This window comes from Pteropus medius, unplaced genomic scaffold (assembly GCF_902729225.1).
Source record: "Pteropus medius unplaced genomic scaffold, Ma_sr-lr_union100, whole genome shotgun sequence".
NCBI lineage: Eukaryota > Metazoa > Chordata > Mammalia > Chiroptera > Pteropodidae > Pteropus > Pteropus medius.
This window is the reverse complement of record NW_024354498.1, coordinates 5,599,150-5,621,593: the sequence shown is the minus strand read 5'-3', so window position 1 is coordinate 5,621,593 and position 22,444 is coordinate 5,599,150. Positions and strand designations below refer to the sequence as shown.

Here is a 22,444-nt window from a genome sequence, read left to right as displayed (position 1 = left end):
TTTGGTTTGATTGGCTGTGAGGATTGGCCGGTGAGGGGCTGACCTTATGGAGTGGGATTCACTTTAACAGGGCTCTGGTTCCTGCCCAGTCTGCCCTTTGGGTATGTCCTGTTCAGATGCTGCCCTGGGTGGTACTCTGACTCTGGTACTAGTGGAAGCAGGCCCCTGGGTGTGCTGGCCCAAGGGTCTCCTGGGAGGGGCCCAGCTGCAGGCCAAGTTTAGCCACAGCCTGTGCACTTCTGGGGCCACCTAGTAAGAGTCACCAAGCAACCCACAGATGGCTGCCACCCATGCTGGGCTTATAGGTGCTTTGAGAGGCCAAGCCAGAAACCAAGGCCAGCTGCCACTAGTGCCAGGCTTGGGGCTGTTCAGCAAGAGGTATGGGGCATGCTGAGGCCAGATGCTGCTTCTCTGGGCTTTGTGAGCCTTTGAGAGATTTTAGGAAAGTCCACAACATGAGCCAAGACAGACCATTTGTATGGAATAAGCCACTGCACGTTGGGAGAGGTGGAGTATCAGAGAATCACCTGGGCAGAGCGACTTGTGTTATCCAGGTTGATGGTGACTCAGATATGGCAGCTGCCAGCATCTGCAGACTGAGGAGGGGAGGGCTCAACAAAAACAATGGATACCGCCAGCCCTTCTGTTTATCTGGCTGGCTGAGATAAAACCGCCCCTCTAGCCCTCACCCTGAAGCCAGACAAGTCATTTCCTCTCTGTGTGTCACTGGTGCCTTTGGAGTAGCTGCTCCAGCACTGGAGCTCAGAGTGAGCGAGTCTGTCAGTGAGTTAGGCTGGGCGCTGGCCCTTTAAGAGAAATGTCTGTGACTCCAGCTGCCCTCAGTCTCAGCCACAATCTCCGCTGGTTTTCACAGCCAGAGGTTGTGGGGACTTCTCTTCCCGGCACTAAAACCCTGAGCTTGGGGCCCAGAGTGGAGCTGGGAACCCTCACTCCTCCAGGGGGTCCTCTGCAGCCGAGGTAACCCTCCCAACTCTCAATGCCGTACATGGGTTATGGGACCAGCCCGTTACATGTCTCTGATCTTCTTACCAGTCTCAAGGTGACCTTTTGTGCATATCCCCAGTTGTAGGTCCACTGTTCAGCCAGAGCTCAGGTGACTCCCAGTGATGGTTGTTCTGTAGCTTTGTTGTGATTTAGGTGTGGTCGCGACAGGAGGCAAACACAGCCTCTACCTTCTGCACTGTCTTGACCGGACACTCATCAGTGTGTTCTGTGATTTTTTAAATTTTATTTTAGCCATTCTAATGGGTATGTAGTGCTATCCCAATGTGGTCTTAATTTACATTTTCCTCACAGCCAGTGATATTGAACATTTTTTCATGCATGTGTGTACCATCATATATCTTCTTTGGTGACATGTCTCTTTATGTCCTTTTACTAACTGAATTGTTTATTTTTACTGTTGAATTTGAGAGTTCTTTATATATTCTAAATACAAATCAATGTCATGCCCGTGGTTTGCAAATATTTTCTTTCAGTTTGTAGCCTGTATTTTCATCATCTTAATGGAGTCTTTCGCAGAGCAAAAGTGTTTAAAATTTTGATGATGTCCAACTTACTGATTTCTTTTTCTTTTATGGATTGTGCTTTTGTTGTCATATCAAAAACAAAAACAAACAAACAAACAAACTCTTCATCAAGCCATAAGTCCTGAAGATTTTCTCTTTTAAATTTACATTGAAGTTGGTCATCCATTTTGTGTTAGTTTTTATATAAGATGTGAGGTGTGGAGCAAGGTTCTTTTTTTTTTTGCTCCATATATGTTGAATTGCTTCAGCACTGTTGCTTGCTTTTGTACCTCTGTCAAAAATAAGTTGACTATATTAGTGTGAATCTATTTCTGGGTTCTCTAGCCTCTTCCATTGATCTCTGTGTCTTTCCCTCTGCCAGTACCACACAGTCATGATTATTGTCTTGATTACTTGATACTATATATAATGTCTTCTTTCTCCCACTTTATTATTTTTCACAATTCTTTGTTATTTTATTTTCTCTGACTTTCCATATACATTTTACAGTAATTTTGTCTAGAACTACAAAAAAATCTTGCTGAGATTTTCCTAGGAATTCTGTTAAATTTTTATGTCAATCTGAGGAGAGTTGACATCTTTAGTATGTTGAATCTTCTAATCCAGGAACATGGTCTATTTCTCCATTTATGTAGATCTTATTTCTTTTATCAGCGTTGTATAGTTTTCAGCATGTAAATTCTGTATATGTTTTGATATAGCTAAGGATTTCAGTTTGAGTCTTTGTAAATGGTATAATTTTTATTCTCATTTCCAAGTGCTCATTGTTAGTATATTAAAATATTGGTTTTTTTTTTAATGTTAATCTTCGGCAAAATCATTTATATCCATTTGAAGTAACTTATTCTAGGCGTTTTTTTGTAGATTCTTTGGGATTTTCTTCATAGACCATCATGCCATCTGTAAATAGGGACAGTTTCATTTCTTTCTTTACAAGATATGTACCTTTATTTTCCTTTTCTCATGTTATTGTACTGGCTAGGACTTCCAGCACTATGTTGAAAATAGTGATAAGAGTAGAAATTCTTGTCTTCTTCCTAATCTTAGAGAAGAAAACATTCAGTTTTCCATTAAGTTTAATGTTAGCTGTAGTTTTTTTTCTGTAGAGGTTCTTTATCAAATTGAGGAGGTTCACCTCTCTTCATAGTTTTCTGAGTTTTTATCATGAATAGATGTTGAGTTTTATCAGGTACTTTTTCTACATTAACTGATATGGGTCATGTGATTTTTCTTTCCGCTATTAAGATGGTGAATTACATTGATTGATTTTTAAATATCGAATTCATCTTGCATCCTTGGAATAAGGATAAACTCCCCTTGGTCATGGCATATAATTCTTTTTATATGTTATGAATTCTATTTGCTAACATTTTGTTAAAGATTTGGCATCTATATTCAGGAGGGATATTGTATCTAATTTCTATCTAGGAATAATTTCATAACTTCACTAGACTGCCCCTTACTGTGAGTAGAGAAGGCAGGATTTTGGGGGCGCTTTTTTGGTCTGCCCTCATTGGCATTTATGGATTGCCAACTTCTCCACTATCTGGTCTGGGATCTATGAAGCAAAAAAAACAAACAAACAACAACAGCAACAGCAACAACAACAAAAACCAAGGCATTCACTGCTATATGTTTCCCTGGATACTGAGTTCCCTAGCTGGTTTGCCTTTCTCAATCCACTTTTTGGAGTCATCGTATGTTTGTTTTATACATACATATGTCTGGAGTTTTAGCTGTATATACTTAGTGGGAGGAATAGAGAGAAATGTGTCTACTCCATCTTGGCCTGTGTCTAATCCAATCTATAGATTTTTAAAAGTAGATTTCGAAGCTCCTTCCCTGCATATTTATGGGTTAAAAAAACCTTTAAATTTGTTGAGGAAGGGAATATGTATGCCTTCTACAGATTAGCAGCGTGGCTAGCATAGAGCATATTCTCAGTGGTTGTTAATCACATCTCTTCAGCGATCACAGTGCATTTTAGTTCAGGTGCTCTGGCCTAGAACCCATCTCCCAGTGATTACAAATGTTTGTTTTTCTAGGGGAACTGAAATTGCCATTTTGCTTTGAGAATTCGGTATTTCTTGCTGTGAGATATAAAGTGGTAGGTTATACAACCATGTTGATTTATTATCCCAACCGTGGATAGTGTAAAGAGGGAAAGAAGGTGCTAGAATAATTAGGGCTGGACAAGCAGTGTAAACAGAGACTGTAATAGGCAAAGTGAGACATATGGTACCCTAGTTATACCTGTTCTGTGAATTTACTATTGACTTAATTTGGGAATACTGGCATTAAAACATTTTTGTGTATTTCTCAAGTGCTACAGATGTATATGCATGTGCTTACACAAATACTGCCTCTGGTATTCATGACTAATAGGAAATAAAGGAGAGTCATGTGGGCTGGCCAAATTAATGTAGGATCTTTGCTAAAGAGAATGTCCTGTTTTTTTCCTTCATATTTGTCCACAGGGGCCACCTGCAGGTCTTTTAAATGCCATCGATGCTTACACAAAATGGGCATTCCAGTTAATATGGTTTGTCAGGGAGAAATACTTATTTAAATGTCTTGGAATAAATGGAACACAAAGTGTTTGAAAAGGCCCAATTCACAGCTTCAAGTTATAAAATAGGAGTTACTTCAGGTGTAAATAATTCATCCCAATAAGTTTGATTCATTTGGTGTGTGCCTGCCTGCCTGCCTGCCTGCTTGTGAATATGTGATTTTATTTTTGGAGCCCTATGACGTTAGTCCCTTGTTAATTTAGCTCCTCTTATGAATCAGAGATTTCTGGCAGGGGTTCAGGGTCCAGACCTCTAAGTTCTGTTTCACTGCATTGTTTGTACTTTTTTGTAGACAGTCTTCCAAGCAGAAGAAGGCTATTCAAACTGCTATCCGCAAAAATAAAGAGGCAAATGCAGTGCTGGCTCGGTTGAACAGTGAACTCCAACAGCAGCTCAAGGTAAGGAGCTTCCTGAATTTGGATTTCCAGGCTTTTTATCTGGTGGTTGGTTCTGTTTGGATCATTGGCTCAGCACTTGGTTCCATTCCTGTTGGTAAGACTTGCCTCTTTGTTCTTAAACTTTTTTCAGAAGGCAGAGAATTGCTGTTTTTAAGTTTCACAGGTTGGTTTTTGTATGCTTAGAGGAAGACTAGTGACTTTAGCATGTAGGCTTCATACTGCGTAATAGTCAAAAGGACAGAGAATCTATTACAAAGGCTGTTTCAGGCATTCTTTATTGTCCAAAGCTTCTGTATAAACTCTTGTTTAGATCTGCCCTGAATCATCTTATACTTATTTCAGTGGAAAAGGGTGGCCCTGATGCTATCAAAGGCCAGTCCCTCCCCGGGTACCTTGGAAATGGCTCCATGTCACCTTGTGAAGGACATTATCCCTATCCATATCACCTGCTTCTCTTCACCATTAATCTCCCCTGTGCTTATTTGCCAGGGCTGCCGGAACAAAGTACTACAAACGTGGTGGTTTAAAATGATAGAAATCTAGTCTCAAAGCTCTGGAAGCCAAAAGTCTGAAATCAGGGGGTCAGTGCATACTACCATGTACACTGCAGCAGTGTTTCACAACAACCAAGACACAGATGCAACCTAAATGTCCACTGACATATGAATGGATAAAGAAATTGTATATATATACACACAATGGAATAATATTCAGCCTTAAAAAAAAATCCTTACTGGACAGTGTGGTGATCCCATTGTAAGGTATATAAATGTTGAATCACTATATTCCACACCTGAAACTAATGTAATAGTGTATACCAACTATACTTAAATTTAAAAATAAATAAATCTTGCCATTTGCAACAACATGAATGAACCTGGAGGACGGAGGACATTGTGCTAAGGAAAATAAGCCAGACACAGAAGGAGGAAACTACATGACAACACTTATATGAGGAATGTGAAATAGTCAAACTCATAGAACCAGAGTGTAGAATGGTGGTTGCCAGGGAATGGGGAGAAGGGGAAACGAGGAGGTATCATTCAAAGGGCATGAAGTTTCAGTTATGCAAGATGAATAAGATGTAGAGATCTACTATATAGCATAGTACCCATAGTTAACAATACCGTATTGTATAATTAAGAATTTGCTAAGAGGGGAGATCTTATGTTAACTGTTCTTATCACATACATGAATAATAATAATAATAATAATAATAATAATAATAATAATGATAGGAGGAGCCTTTTTAGAGGTGATAGTTTTATGGCATAAATTGTGGTGATGGTTTCCATGTCTTGGCTGTTGTGAATAATGCTGCAATGAACATGGGAGTGCAGACATCCTTTTGAGATCCTATTTTATTTCCTTTGCATATATACCCAGGAAGGGGATTGCTGGATCATATGATTTTTAAAAAATTTTTGAGGAACCTTTATACTGTTTTTTTTTTAGTGGCTCTGCCAATTTATATTGGAACCCACCAACAGTGCCAAGGATTCTTTTTTCTTCATGTCCTTGCCAACACTTATCACTTATCTCTTGTCTTTTTGATAACAGCCATTCTAACAGGTATGAGGTGATAGCTCATGGTGGTTTTGATTTGCATTTCTTTGATGATTAGTGATGTTGAGCACCTTTTCGTATACCTATTGCCCATTTTTGGTATTTTGTGTTTCCATTTTCATTTGTTTCAGGATATTTTTGATTTCTCTTTTGATTTCTTTTTTTGACCCATTGGTTCAGAAGTGTGTTATTTAATTTCCACATATTTGTGAATTATCTAGCTTTCCTCTTGCTGCTGGTTTCTAGTTTCATAACATTGTGATCAGAAAAGATACTTGATATGATATCAGTTTTCTTAAATTTGCCAGTACTTGTTTTGTGACTTATCATATGACATATCCTGGAAAGTGTTCCAGGTGTACTTGAAAAGAATATGTATTCTGCTGTTAGATGGAATGTTCTGTGTATGTCTGTTAGGTACATTGATATAAAGTATGGTTCAAGTCCAACATTTTCTTACTGATTTTCTGTCTAGATGATGTACTTGTTTTTGAAAGTGGATTATTGAAGTTCCCTACTATTATTGTATTGTCTGTTTCTCCCTTCAGATCTGTTAGTATTTGTTTAATATCTTTAGATACTCTTATGTTGGAGATTTTATATATATATATATATATATATATATATATATATATATATATGATTTTCATATGTTCTTGATGAAATAACCCTTTTAACATTATATAATGACCTCTGTCAAGGTCAGCACACAAAAAACAATCATATTCCTATATACAAGCAATGAATAATTGGTAATGAGAATTTGAAAAAATAATACCATTCATAATAGCTTACCCCCTCCCCCAAATGAATACTTAGATGTAATTCATCCAAACACACAGAATCTGCATACTGAAAACTACAAAATACTGCTAAAAGAAATTCAGGAAGACCAAAATAAATGGAGAGGCATATGCCATTTGTGAATTGGAAGATTTTAGTATAGTAGTGTTTTTTCCAAAGTGATCTATAGATTCATTGTAATACCAGTCAAAATCCCAGAAGGATTTTTTTTATGCTGAAATTGGTTAACGAAATCCAGTAAGTTTCAGCTGTACACTTTAACAGTAAGGCATATATATGTTTACACTGTGTGTTCACCTCCCATAGCTAGATTTCTTTCTGTCACCACATATTTGATCCCCTTTACCCCATCTACCTCCCCCACCCCATACCCTCTGGTAACCGCTAGTCTATAGTCCATGTCCATGAGTCTCTGCTTGTTTTTCCTGTTCGTTTGTTGCTTTTAGGTTTATATCCCACATATAAGTAATATCATGTGATTTTCCATTTTTTTCTGTCTGGCTTACTTCATTTAGCATGATTATCTTGAGGTCCATCCATGTTGTCGCAAATGGCAGTATTTGATCTCTTCTTATGTCTGAGTCATATTCCATTGTATATATGTACCACAGCTTCTTTAGCCAATCATCTGTGTAGGACACTTCAGTTGCTTCCATGTCCTGGCCACTGTAAATAATGATGCTATGAACATCGGTGTGCAAATATCTTTTTGGATATGGGTTTTCAAGTCTTTTGAGTAAATACCCAGTAGAGAGATTGCTGGATCATATGGTAGATAAATTCTTAGTTTTTTTGAGGAACCTCCATACTGTTTTTCATAGTGTCTGTACCAATTTGCAGTTACACCAGCAGTGTATGAGGGTTCCTTTTTCTCTAAGCAGAATTTTTTTGTAAGTATAGACCAGCTAATCCTATAATTTACATGTAAGGGCCAAGGAATTAGAATAGTTTAAACAAATTTGAAAAGAAGAACAAAGGTGAAGGAATTACTTTAATATCAAGTTTCAAAAATCAAAACAGCACGGTATTAGAGGGATTGATGCATGGATCAGTGGAGCAGGATAGAGAGTCCTGACGTAGACCATTTGACCTTTGACAGAAGCACAAAACCAATTCATGGAGAAAGGATAGTCTTTAACAAATTGTTTTGTAATAATCGGTCATCCATATATAAAAAAAATGAACCTTGATTAAACTTCACACCATATACAAAGATTAACTTGAAATGGGTCATAGATGCAAATGTTAAATATAAAGGTATAAAATTTTAAAAGAAAATATTAAAATCTTCATGACATGGAGTTAGAAATGACGCCAAAAACACAATCTATAACAAAGAATCAGTAAATTGGACTTCATCAAAATTAAAAACTTTTGCTGTGCCAAAAACACTTTTGCTGTGTCAAGAGAATTAAGGGACAAGCTAGAGACTGAGAGAAAATATTTGCAATTCACATATTTGACAAAGGACTTGTATCTAGATTATATAAAGAACTCTTAAAACTCAATAATTCTCAAAACTCAAACAACTAAAAAATGGACAAAGGACTTGAACAGATACTTCACCAAAGAGGATATAAGGATGACAAATAAACATGTGAGAAGATATTCAGCATTGTTAACCATTTGGAAAATACAAATTAAAAACAGGATTACGAATATGTGGTGGCAGAAAGAAATCTATAACTATGGGTGAACATACAATACAAAATATATACGACTTACTGTTGAATTGTACACTTTAAACTTACTGGATATCATTAACCAATATCACCATAATAAATAAAAATAAAAAACAGGAAAACTTGATTACATACCACTACATACATATGATAATTGCCAAAACAGAAAATGGTAGTAACACCAAGTGCTGGCAACTGGAACTCGCATGCATTGGTGATGGGAATGCAAAATGGTACCCCATTCTGAAAAATTGTTTGGCGGTTTTTTATGAAGTTATACATACACTTACCACATGACCCAGAAGTCCTACTCCTGGATATCTACCTTAGTGAAATGAAAACTTATGTATGTTTACTCAAAAACCTGTACACGAATGTTCATAGCAGTTTTCTGTGATAGCTAAAACACAAAAACAACCCAGATATCTTTCAAAGGATGAATGGATAAACTGGTACATTCACACAATAGAATAGTACTCAGCAGTAAAAAGAAATGATACACAAAACAACTTGGATGAACCGTAAAGACATTATGCTGTGTGAGACAAGTCAATGTCAAAAGGTTATGTACTGCATGACTCCTTTTAGTTGACATTCTTGAAAATGCAAAACTGTAGTGCTGGAAAATAGACTGGTGGTTGTCAGGAGGTATGCATGAGGCGAGGGTTTGTATGTCAATGAGTAGTATCAGACAGCTTTTTGCTTATTGGAAATGTAATGTACCCTCTTTGTGGTGGTAGTTACACAAATCTATACATGTGTTGTAATTTATACAACTGTTCACTAAAAGAAAAAACTAGTCAGTTTTATCATCTGACAATACAAAGGAAAATTATTTTTAAAATGTTAAACTTCATTTTGGTTTATGAATCTTTGTATGTGACCTTGTTTTTGTTTTGTATTTTGTTTGGTTTTGGTTTTTCTCCCCCCCCTCTCTCTCTGCTTTGGTGTAGCTATGTTTCATCCATTGTGAGCCCTTTTAATTTGGAAACCCATATTCTTCAGTTCTGGGACTTTATTTTTGTTGTCGATTATCCCTCCCCCCCATTTTCACTCTTCTCCCATGCAGATATTTTTTCAGACATTGGACCTCTTAACTTTGTTCTCTAATTTTCTCTTCTGTTTTCTCTTCCTTCCTTTTCTTCTTCTCCTCCTCCTCCACCCCTCCCTCTCCCCATCTCCTGCCCTCTTTTTCTGGAGACCGACTTAATTTTTAAATTCTAAATCTCTTATTGTTTAGTAAACAAAGTTCATTTTTCGTAGTTTCTTTTTGATGATATCTTATTCTTGTTTCATTGTTGTGATAGTTTCTCTTGATGGCGTTTCTTCTTCCCAAATACTTTTTTTATTTCGTTGTATGTATTTCTCATTAGATGCTTTCTTTCAATATCTGATGGTCCTTCTTTGCTTATATTTAGAAAGAATATGAAAACACTCATTGGAAGTTCATAACATGTTGTGGGGCCTTCTCTTTTACCTTTTCAGCATTCTGCCATGGTGGCAGAAAGAAGCTGGGGATCTAATTGCTTCTGAAGCAGACTTTCAACCAACACGTTATCCAGCCCTCTTCCTCTCTTCTATGTCTACTTTCATGGGTATCTGATGCTGCCATTTTGAGTCTTTCAGGGATTCTTCTGTGTAAATCAGATTGGTTCTTCTTTTATCTTCCTGCTTATCTTACGATTACATTTTCTTTACTTGATCTGTGAATGAAAACCTTCTACATCTAGAGAACACAAATCCGATTAGCCATCAAAACAGAGCTCTAGTCATGGCCTCTCAATCAGTTCCCAGACTAAGTCAATTTACAGATACAGAACTCCTCGAATAAAGGGGCACCTGGGTTACCTTAAGGAATGACTCCACTGTGCCACATTTTTATACTATTAATCTTCTAGCATTTCCCAAAGAAATCTGTGGCTACTTACCAGGATGACTGTGCACTGGGGAAAGGGAACTAGTCAGATTTTGTGAGGATTACTGGACACTGGTTCTGAACTGACACTAATTTCAGGAAATCCCAAATGTCACTGTGATACACCAGAGCAGAAGCTTATGGAGGTTAGGTGGTCAGTGGAGTTGAGGCTCAGGCCCATCTCACAGTGAGTCCTATGGATCCCTGAATCCACCCTGTGGGTATTTCTCCAGTTCCATAATGCGTAATTAGAGGAGATATACTTAGCAACTGATAGATGCCTCACATTTATATTTCTTGGAGTCGCTAAGTCATTTACCATTCATCAGTTCACCTTCCAGCTTACACATTTTATTTCCACTACCTCTTCTCTTTTGTTTTCCCTGCTCTTGTGTGTCTATGACTTAGAAATTTTTTTGTTGTTTTAGTAGAGTTTCAGTAGGGAATGAGCATGCTACATATGTTCTGTTCCATCTTTATCCACAACCTTTATCTATTTTCTTTTGCAAGATGATGTTATATAGTCCCATGACTTTGAAGACTCCCTGTAGCCTGGCGATCCTGTTTGTTTTAAGCCCTACTTCTTTTTCCTCTGAGTTCTAAACATACATTTACAACTATGTACTGAACTTTTTCTCCTAATATATCTCACGTACAAATCTTAGATGCTTAATTTCCAACCCTCTCCTTGAAATGCCTGTTTCTCATCCAATCTTGTTCTCAATTACTACCACTACCAGTACCCACTTGTTCAATCCAAAATCCCCTTCCTTCTCTCCTCCATCAACTTCATCAAGTTTTTATGAGTTCTAGACTCAACTATATCCAGAATCCATCCACTTCTATCCATCTTTATGGCTACTACCCTGATCCAAGCCCTTTTCATTTCTCACCTGGATCCATGCAGTAACCTCCCAGCTTCTCCCTGTTTCCACTCTTGTCCCACTACACAGTAGCCAGAGTGAAAAACTTGAATTCTAAATTGGGCCATGTGTCTTCCCTGATCCAAAGCCCTTTATACCATCCCCTCATACTTTGAATGGTGTCCACATTCCTTGCCCTGCCCACAAGTCTCCTACCTAACTCTCTGACTTCACCTCTTGGCAATATCTTCCCTGTTCCTTCTGCTCTGGTCACGTAGACTTTTTGTCTATCAAACATACCAACCTTGTTCCCTCCCTCAGGGTCTTTGCCTCCCTGAATATCCTTCCCCCGTGTCTTCACTTGGCTCACCCCTCACTTCATTCAAGTCTTTCCTCAAATAGTGTCACCTCTGAGAAGCCTTCCCTGACCACCCTCTCCACCTTTCTCTCAGATTCCCCATTGCTCTGTTACGTCACCTTATTTGTTTCTTTCTGAAAGTATCTTGTATTGTCTCTAGCCCTGCAAAGGTATTGATCTGATTTGTCTTGTTCTTTGCTTATATCATCACACTTAGAGCAGAATCTGGCCCATAGTAGATAGATCTCAAAGACTGTTGGACGGGTGGGTAGGAGGGTGGGTGAATGAATGCTTGTTGAGTTCTATGCTGACTATTAGCATGTTGGTTCTTCTGGGCCATCTCAGAATTGAGTCTTTATACAGAATTCTTTCCCACTTTGATTCTATTTAAGGACACCTTTATGTGTTGTCCTCTGTCCCTGACAATAAATATATTTTATGGCTGAAAATTTGAATTCCTAAATAGCATATTGTTGATTCTCTTTTCTGCCTTTCACCCAGAAGTCACACCTTAAGCCATATTTTGTGCAAGGGCCTGAATGAGACTTTAGTGGAGGGATGACTAGTGTACTTTTTCATCCCTCAGACCTGACTGAGTAGTGCCGAATTAAAAACGAGAGGTTGAACTAGAAATTGAGCCCCTGATGGCTCACCTCTCAGTATTAGGAGTCCGATTTTGCTTTTCTACTCCCTCCTAATCAGTCTTTTAATTTTTAACATCATTCTCTGCTGGCCACTGATCCTGTTAAAACTGAAGGTGAGATCGAAGTGGTAGGGGCGGAGGGGGCAGGCAGTCAGTTCCATTTCATCATCTTCAAGAGATGAAGGATTACAAAATGTGAAGCTTACTTTGTCTAGCCACCAGTTATAAACATGGTAACTTCCAGTCTACCCATCCTTGAGTCATATGGTACCTGTCTTCGTGGGTCCAATTATAAATTTCTTTTTAATATTTGATGAAACAGGGATAAACCCAGGAAATGACTCCTTTGTTTTTTTGTTTCTCTTCTGTTTTGTACAACTCAGGAGGTTCATCAAGAACGGATTGCATTGGAAAACCAATTGGAACAACTTCGTCCAGTCACCGTTTTGTGACCCCCAAGATCCAAGTAATATTGGTGACCTTTTCTGCCAGGATCTTCCCTTCGAATGTTTCAATCCAACTACTTGTCATAGATGTCTGACTGTGTCAAAAGCTGTGAGCAGTGGAATAGAATCCATGTCATCTTTTCTGTTGTACTTCTATGTTTTACTGTGGTGGAAAAAATACAACTGATTATCACACATGAAATTGTAATTATCGGTGGAATTTCTTTCCCATTCTTAAGTACTTTCTCAAGGTGTTAGATGTTGCTCCTTACCAAAAATTGGTCTTCTAGCAAATAACAATTTAGAGCATTATTTATTTAAAGAATTTATGATTTGTACAAAACCTTATAACCCAGTACCTTCAGGATGCTTGTTTTAGTTTTATATGTATATCATGTACAGTAGGTTGGTTTCCTGAGTAATTGGAATTCTAACTGGGTAGTCTTTGGCATGACGATAATAAAAACTAAAACTAAAATAAAACAGAAGCATCATATTTAGATTGGCGCTTGCCCTCCACCACATATGCCAAAAATTGCTTCTCTAGTGCCATTTTGATATTATATCTATCTATAAATAATACATGACTGTTGTTTTCTACTGAATGTCAAAGATTTACTGGGTCTTTACACCTCTGTAGAGTGGAAGTTTTGTCAGTGATCTGTTTAACTTGGTCCAGCTAGGCCATCAACCCAGATAACTCAGTACTTACATATAAATTTTAGGGCAAGAGCAATGTGCTTTAACTGCTTTGCCCAATCAAATTAAATAAATAGTTGCCAGATCTCTGCTTCGAACCTGCATGGGATAACATGTCTGTAAATGCATGAATTTGGAAACTACCCATCAAATATGAAAGGCCGATGAGACTGGATTGATAAATATTTGTCGTTTGAACCCAGGTATTCAAACTGGGGAAGAAGAGGGGAAGCAGTTGTTACCAACAATCCAACAATCTCTGGTAATTATTTTTATCTTTGTTATTTTAACCTGGATTGTGATTGTGTTATTGGGTGTGAAGAAATAATGAAAGAAAGCCAATTCTGTCACTGGATACACAACTGTTTGGTTCTCTGTGAAATAGACCCTTGGGAAGTGATCGATTTATGTGCAGTCCAGAGGGGCCCAACTGACTCCAATATAAGTGATGTAAAACAGTGAGCTCAAATTGCAGAAGTCTGTATCCTATAGAAATTCCGATAGCTGCTGCATCTCCTGAAAGCTCAAGTGGAAAGTGGGAATTGACCAACCCTCACAGGGATCAAGGCACACCAACTTTAATGTTCCTACTTTACCCATTCTTAGGATAGAGGGGTGGGGTGTGCCCAGGGTCCTTTTGCAGCGCGTGAGATTAAGCCTTTAATTTCAACAGAGTTGACAGCTTTTAGAAAAGTAGGAGTCTATTTAATGCTTCCTTATTCCATTGGCAAGCCTTATCAATAGCTTAATTGCAGAAGAGAAAGGCTCAAACAGATGATGCTTTTCCAAAGAAAAACAAATTCTTGATTCTATTCTGGGCATATTAAAGGCTTTCGAATTGATTTGACTTAGAAAATCACAAATGTTGAACAAATCTCTATTCCGTTTTTCCTTTTCGCTGCCTCCCCCCTTTTTGTCCCTGTTGGAAGGGTTTGGAATCAGTTTAAACACTTCCTAAGATCATGAATGGGTCAGTGCAAAGGTAACCTCTTTCCCATGTTCTGAGATCTGGGTACTGCAACAAATTTTATCAACAGTGTCCTTGTTGCAGACATTTTACAGCATGTTTGCCTTTTGATCCAGGAGACTAGCATATGCACTATATCTCACTATCCTCCAGTATATATACACTCGAGATAGTAAGCAGACATATAAACTAAGGAATGTTATTCTATATTATGTATTTTAAAAATATTGACATGTCTTTCCCATCAAGCCAATGCCAGAGTGAGCCAAATTAGATTGGGATTTTGTTTAGTTGGTTTGATATTCATTAAAGGAAAAAACTTGCATTGGACAATCACAGCCCCATGAGTTGCATAGTCTCACCAATATTTTAAAGTGGGCATTGCACTAAAACACATAACAATAATGTCTATACCTAACCTTCTGGACTTGTAGTGACCATAGTTTATTAGGTGTTTAGAAGTGGATTTTTAAAAAAATAAATACAACCACATATACATACTTATACTTACACACATGATATTATTACCTAACTAGTGTTCATCCTCTATTTCTCTGTTATCTTAGGATGTGCACTTTTGATTTAGGATTATAACTCCTAATAATGTTTCTGTGAGCCTTTAATGTGATTTATAGGAAGGCTGGGTTATTGAAATCACCATTATACCTCTCCTGTGAAACTACTCCAGAATTTGACATATTTGTTTGTTGGGCAGAATTCTGTGGACAGGAGCCCAATGTTGCTCCCATCCATGGGGACTTAATAATGTTGTTGGTAAGTGGTCTTCTTCCATCGAGGTCTTGTATTCCCAAGGATGAAACACAGTAGGAGTTGATAGCGGGCTTACTGAGTACCTCAGCGTCACTTGTATGTGCCATATAGCTTTTGCCACCTCCCTATCCAATAGACATGAAGAAAAACCGGAAGGTAGATATCTGAGAAGTGCTTGGGCCTGATGGGGAGAGGTGGCAGCTTAGCTGGAAGCTGTGTCAATTTTACTGTCATTGAGAACCGGAAGTCTGAGCTGAGAGAGCCTGTACCCATCTCTTGCTGTTTGCTTGTGGGGAAACCAAGGCCCTGAGAAAATGCAGTTCCTAGCCTAAGAAGCTATAGAAAGAGGGTAACTAGTGGCAGAGTTGGGATGCCAGTGTGATTTTATGGATTCTAAGTGCTCTAGCCTCTAGCAATACTAAAAGTAGATTAGAAGGTTTTTTTTTCTATTTACCATGTTGAATTTTATTTACTTAATCAGTCTTAAAATATCAAAACATGTTTTAATGAGTTTTAGATCTAGATATTTCTCTTGGATTGATGCAGAAAATAAAATCTAAAGGGAAAGAATACGATTGAACTATTTGTTCTTCTGAACACCTCACCTTTCATGATGCAATAAATTACTCTGAGTTTCTTGGCAGAACTTTTGAGAGCTGTTGCTTTGAATGGATTCCATTCCTGTATTCCTTAAGGGAGTTTGTTTTTAAAATAGACTACTGTGATTGAAATGAACTCAATATGTAGTAAGTTATAGCTTTCTTCAATATATCTTTGGTTACTTGGGTTGCAAATGTTCAATTTCAGCATACTTTAGGGTAAGTGATCAAAAACACAAGTTTTCCTTTGATTTCCTACCAATGTCTGAACTATCATAAAGCATTCTTCTCTTCATATGTCACTTGATTCTATAGTCTGTTTGTAAATGACATTGTCTATTTTTTAAATGATGTCACAACCATGGTAATACTAGATGTGTATTCAGAAGATCAATAAGAAAATAATCTGGAACGGATGCGTTTCTTGCATTTAAGACAAGCCTTTGCACATGTCTTGTAAGCAGTAGTTCGAAAGCTCTCAACTACAGTATAATACCTTAGAGCTAAAAACATTTGTTCAACACAAACTAGAATCACACCTCTGGCTAGATATCACCAAGGGAATGTGATTTTAAACATTAAAAAACAAAAAGAATTTAAGATATCATAGCAACCAGGTCTTTCCATATTATTGATAAGTAGGACTCAGTAAATCATGGCTTGAAATTTATGAATGTGAACAAACTGAAATATCAGTTGAGAGGCCTTTTTCTCCTCTAGTTAAATAGAACACTCGTAACTGGTTTCTCTTTCCAACTGGTTTACTCTGTTTCAAGTGTATTCTTTTAAAACTGTTCAAAAGATCATTTGAATTTACACTTTAGTTACTGGTCTTTTGTTACAGGTTTTTGCATCATGACTCAGTGTGGTTCAAGTTCCTAAGGAAAAGTGGGAATTTGGGTTTTTGGAGTCCTTAGCTGGCATATCTTGCTCCTCCTCTGGCACAGGCTAAAGGATACCACCTACCAATGCCAACAGATCAGTCATTGATGGATATTTGCGTGTGAGTCTTACTCTGTGAGCCACTCTGCTTTGCTTGTTTGTAATGAGAATTGCATCTAGTTATGTGACCCTCCCAAGAGCAACTGTAAGAACAGCAGACATGGAGGGCCAGACTTTAAAAGCAATGCAAGCAGATTCTAAGAGCTGCCTCCCTCCCCCAAAATATTCAGAGGCTGCCTTACAAGCATTCCTTGAAACAGCCAGTCTGTCCATGTAAGGCATTCCAGGTGGATAGTTGCTTTTCGGTTCTATAGTTATTTTCTACATTAACACACACTATGTTAAAGGAACCTTTTCTAAAAGGCATTGTAGGCTTTGATTAGAGGAATTGTTCTAGTCACAGAAGCCTTGCTCTGCTCTTAACGAATGGAGATTGTTTATTTTTCGTGTTTTTTGAGTTCTCCTGTCTCGCTCTAAGTTCACTGTTGTGTGAGGTTGAAGAAAGTAGGTTTATGACTCAGAAGACTAGAGGACACTGGCTTGAATTGGAATTTGGGGACTACAATAAGGAAAACTTCAGGCACCAGTTCTGTCCTAAAGGATTCTGTTGGACAACAGGACTAGATCCTAAAGCTCCTTCAGGGACCTCTGCCCTGGGAATGGAACAGCTCATCCAATAACCCCATTATAGATGATTGTATCAACTGACTTGTGTTATTTTTGCTTTGTTTTAAGGCAATTTGTGTGAGGGCTTCAGCTGCACCCACGTTGAGAACCAGGTGTACCCTTTTCTTTAGCACTGCCATTCTTTTTGTCTTCAGCACAAATAAGATGTTCAAGTGAGCCACAAGTGGGAAGAGCCATTCTAGTTTTTGTAGCAGAGGGCCAGGAGAGAAAATGAGCTGATGATCTATTTTAACCTCGAAAGTAAAAATGTATATTTTTTCATGACAGGTACATTGAATAGTAAAATGAGTAACAGTAAAGTATATATTTGATGCGTTCTGTCTTTTCATGGTCATGTGCTAACAAGTTGTGTTAATATTTTACTCAGCCAGAGTCTCATTCATTTGCTAAGCATTCAGAGCATTATGTATATTGATCTTAAACACAAATATAGGGTATCCTATATTTGGATTGTGACTTGTAGACTCAAGCAAGTTAACCTTACTGCCTCTTTTTCACACTTGTTGGAAAGTCTGTGAAGAACATAGGTTAAGAATCTCCAACTTTGGAAAATGTACATGCTGTGAAACTGGGGTGCTGTGTTAAAAATAAATGTATGATAACTAAGTGTGGCTTTTATGGAGTCTTGGTGTTAATATATTTGTGGTCTGCATTTGGTCTCGTGCATTTAATGCAAGTGACATGAAAAGGAGTTGGCGGTCTTCCAAATTAAATCAGAGTCTGAGATTTGGTTATTGTCATCGGGTGATCTGAGCTAGGGCCTTAAATATTTGTACACAGTAAACACTTGGCAGTCATGGGAAATCATGGCTAATTCACAGTGCAGTTTAAAGATCTGCTGAATTGAAAACTTGGTATAATGTGGAGTCAGGTTATTTGCTTCATCTTGTCAGTGTTCTTTTTGTTCAAATGTTTCTATCATAATGTCCTTAGCTGGAGTGGAGGTGAAGGGGAGGGAAAAAGACAAGTTGGCTTGAAAATCCTAAGTATTCTGGCACCCCATTTACAGTTTCTTACATTTAAAATTTGAATAATTTTAGGAGGCACCAGTCTCCTACAGGTGGAGGTTTTATTCCATATTGTGAATGTAAATGGTGGGCCACACAGAGGATATTTCAAATCTAGTAGTTCCAAATGCTAACTCTGGAAAAATCATTCATGATTTGTCTCGTAAGTTTAACACTGGAGATCACCAGGCCCTGACCTTTCCCAAGCACCGGTGAGGATCACTGAGTCACTCACCTTAGAGATAAAAGAGATCTTAGATCATCTAGGCACACATTTCCCAAAGTGTGGTCCCCAGACCAGCAATGTCAGCATTATCAGAGAACTTGTTAGAAATGAAGATTCTTAGGACCCACCCGAGACCAAGTAAATCTGGAACTCTGGGAATAAGCCTGGCTGTCTTAGTGTTAACTAGCCCTCCAGGTGATAACTGATGCTCACTGAAGTTGAACTACTCACCTCATTTTACAGTCAAGACGCTAGTGTGGAGGGGCAAAATTGACTCATCCAGGGTCTCAGCTAATTCAGAGTAAAGGATAAATATGTTCCCAGGGTAGACTTCTGCTGTGCTACAGAGTCCATGAGTTTGTTCCCTCTCCTGACCTTCCTTCCACAGATATTTACTGTGCCCCTACTGTGTAGCAAGCATGATGATAGAAGCTAGAGATGAGACCTACAAGACAGAATCCCTTCCCTCAGGGAGCTCAGAGAGACCAGCAAATGAATTTTAATGCAGTGTAGGATAGGTGCTATGAGGTATTAGGATCAGCTAACTGCTGTAACAAAGAACCCCGAGTGTTCAGTGGCTTGATACGATGAAAGTTGATTTCTCACTGAGTCCAGAGTGGGTGTTTATATTTGTTTCATTTCCTTTGTGGTTATGCAGAGACCCAGACTCCTTCCATGTGTGCCTCCATATTCCTCGAAGGCTAGAGTTTTCTCCTTTTAGCCAGTGTGTAGAGAAAAGAGACTGGAGAGAATACAATTTCTCACGGAAGTGGCACACATCACTTCTCTGCATATTTCATTTCCTGGAACTCAGTCATATGACAACAGTTAACTCCATGGGAGACTGGGAAATGTAGTCTAGCTGTGAATTGAGTAGGAAAAAGTTCTGGCAAGCTCAGAGTCTGCCAAAAGACACAAGGCTAGGTTGCTCTGAGAACACACAGAAGGGGCATCTAATTTACATAGTGGAGATCCCTGAAGGCTTCACAGAAGGGTCTTAAAAGGGGAGATAGGCATTAACTAAGAAGAGGATGTTCTAGGAAGAGGGAGCTATGTATGCTAAGGCAAGGTAGGGTAAGAGTGTAGTGTATTCTGGGAAGTGCAGAAGAATCTCCTCTGGATAGAATGGGTGGTTGTGGACTGTAGAGGGTAGGAAATGGCAAGAATTGTGCACAAGGCCAGATGGGAAGGCCTTGCATGTCACGAGCAGACATAAAGCACCCTGAGATTACAGCTCCTTTTGAGATTTAAGGACAAATGCATGAAGTCACTTATTAATCTTCAAGGAGTGATTTGTGTTCTCCTAATTTTTTTCTGTCCCATAGAAAGGAAATGCTTCATCGGAAGATTGTAAACTAATGTTTTCTAATGTGAACCCAGCCTGTTTATTTGATTTGTTACACATCTTCTTGCATGTGCTTGGGCAAAGGATCAATGCCCAGACACGAGGGACTGAACCCTGCTGGCAGGAGTCCTGTTGGATAACATACACTTTTTCCATCCTCAGCTCTTTTTGGGGGGTGGAGGTGGAGTGAGGAGGGAGGTATTGGGCCCCTGAGATGACCGAGAGGTGCAAAGGCTTTTTTTGGCAAAGCCTTATCAAAGTGCAGAAATAAAGAGTTTGAAAGTGAAGCTGAAATATCCAATTCCTTTTGAACAAGAGTTCTCAGTTGAGGTTATTTAACAATTCTGAAATATCCCCAAGGCGGGGGCAAAAATGCTCCAAGGGTAGCACCTCCATGGCAAACTCCAACTTCAAAGATTCCTGTCATATTGTTTTTCAAATATGAGGTGTTCTGGAAGTGCGAACATTAGTATTTGCAGGCATCTGAGTGGGTTTCTCTTCATTGCATTTTTTCTTTCAAACATAGACTAAAAAAGATCTTTGAGTATGATTGTAACCCAGATATACCTTCCTTTATTGTCCTGAAATCCTCTTAGCAGATTTGACAGAAAAAAAAGGATTTGGCACAGACACTGCAGTTTTCAAGATCCACCTGGGAGTACAAACAGGTTCTCAAACAATGTCGTTTTATTCAGTGTCGTTTTGTTATAATATTGATGAAATAGTGTAGGAACTTACTCGTTTATATCAGTTAGCCTATGAGAAAATTGGTTTTATTTTACTTTGTTTAGCTTAGTTACAGAACCTATTGATGACGTTAAGTGAGGATTTACTGTATTCTCTAGCATCATAAGCAAAAGCAACATCAGGAGAAGACATACTACATGTAGACAAGCGTGTGTACATATATGTAATATCTGTGTCTTCTGATGTTGCTTATGCTTACGTTATAATATATATATTTATTTATTTATTTGTTTGTTTGTTTATTTATTTATTTATTTAAAACAACAATAGCCACAATGATCGTTTAGAACATAGACTGACAGAATGTTTTTTTGGGGGAAGGAGCATTTTATCGTTGACCAATGTCTAAATTTTAGAATTGCTGGTTCATGGTGATAATAAGAGCAAACTGGCTTTTAGTTTTATTATTGTTTTTAAATTTTCTACAGAGAATGCACCCTTTATTCTTCTACCTAGAGTGTACCACCTCCATCCTTGGTACATGACTTCAGACCAGAGCATGTGCCTTCAGCCCTGTATTAGACTTAATCAAAGCTACAAGGCTGAAGGTAAGCCAAGAGGAAGAAAGATAATGCTTGGGGAATTAAATACAGATACAGAGAATTGTGATGCAGGGCCTTTGAAATGCAAATGAATTGGCTTGAACCTCAACCCACGTATGGTGAGAGCCTGCATCTCAATCTTTCTGAGAGGCAGAGGTAATGGTGGAAGAACTGTTATTTTTATCCTAGTCACTTCTGGCTCTGGCATGCTTCCTAGAAATTAGTTTGATAGATGGACCATCTATTTTCCCCTCTAAACATCATTTACAGGAGGCGTTCATGTGTATGTGTATGGACAATGGAGTAGAATGGGAAAGGGGCAGAATTTACAGAACACTTAGGGAAATGGGAGCTTGTAAGTAGTTTATATCTGGGATCACCACATTGCTCAACTCCAGGGTATATTGTTTACATTGTGTTCTATGCAAAAGATGCCTCTTGGAGTTCGTGATGCCTCTATCCTGTTTACAGCTCCATGGTGCACAGTCTACTTTTTCAAAGTGTTCCATGCTTCCCTCTTTATAGCTCCATTGTTTACCTTTTGCTAACTGAGGGAAGAGGAAGTGGGTGGGAACTGAGAGGGAGCAAATCCGCCTTGAGTGTTTTGAAGCCCAGTGCCCATACCCCTACTGTAGATCTCTCTTCTTCCCTTCCTGTTTCTACTCTATGTCTAGGCCAGTTGATCTCAAGTGGGCGCAATTCTCTCCCTGCCCCCCAGAGAACATTTGGCAATATCTGCAAACATTTTTAGTTGTCACAACGTGGAGGGGCGTCTAGTGGGTAGAGGCCAAGACAGGACCTAAAACAAAGAATGATCTGGCCCCAATGTCAGTAATGCCAAGGTAGAGAAACCTGCTTTAAAGGAGCCCTTCAGGTCTCCCTCCATTTCCCTCAATTATCCAGAGCAATGTTGCCTCCTCTCAATTACCAAGGACACCCCTTCATGGGATCAAAGCCACATCAACAGGATCTGCTAAATTAGTCCATTAATTCAAATACCTCCAGGGTCCAAGCGGCAATGTAAATGAGTGAAGCCAGTCAAAAGTAAGAAAAGTGGCACTGGCCTATTTGCCTCAGTGATAGGGAACAAGAGGTGGGGACTGTGACAAATTGGAGT

At 38.6% G+C, this 22,444-nt stretch overlaps 1 protein-coding gene across 1 annotated transcript in view; it reads left to right on the top strand.

The window, feature by feature from the left end:
- The window catches only part of REPS2 (RALBP1 associated Eps domain containing 2), a 187,451-nt gene extending 169,385 nt beyond the window's left edge, over positions 1-18,066 (top strand). Inside the window, exons 17-18 of the mRNA XM_039852292.1 lie at positions 4,413-4,518; positions 12,733-18,066. Of these exons, the coding sequence (XP_039708226.1) occupies positions 4,413-4,518; positions 12,733-12,801 (175 nt within the window). The 3' untranslated portion in view covers positions 12,802-18,066. The remainder of the gene's footprint in view (positions 1-4,412; positions 4,519-12,732) is intronic.
- The last annotated feature ends 4,378 nt before the right edge of the window (positions 18,067-22,444 follow it).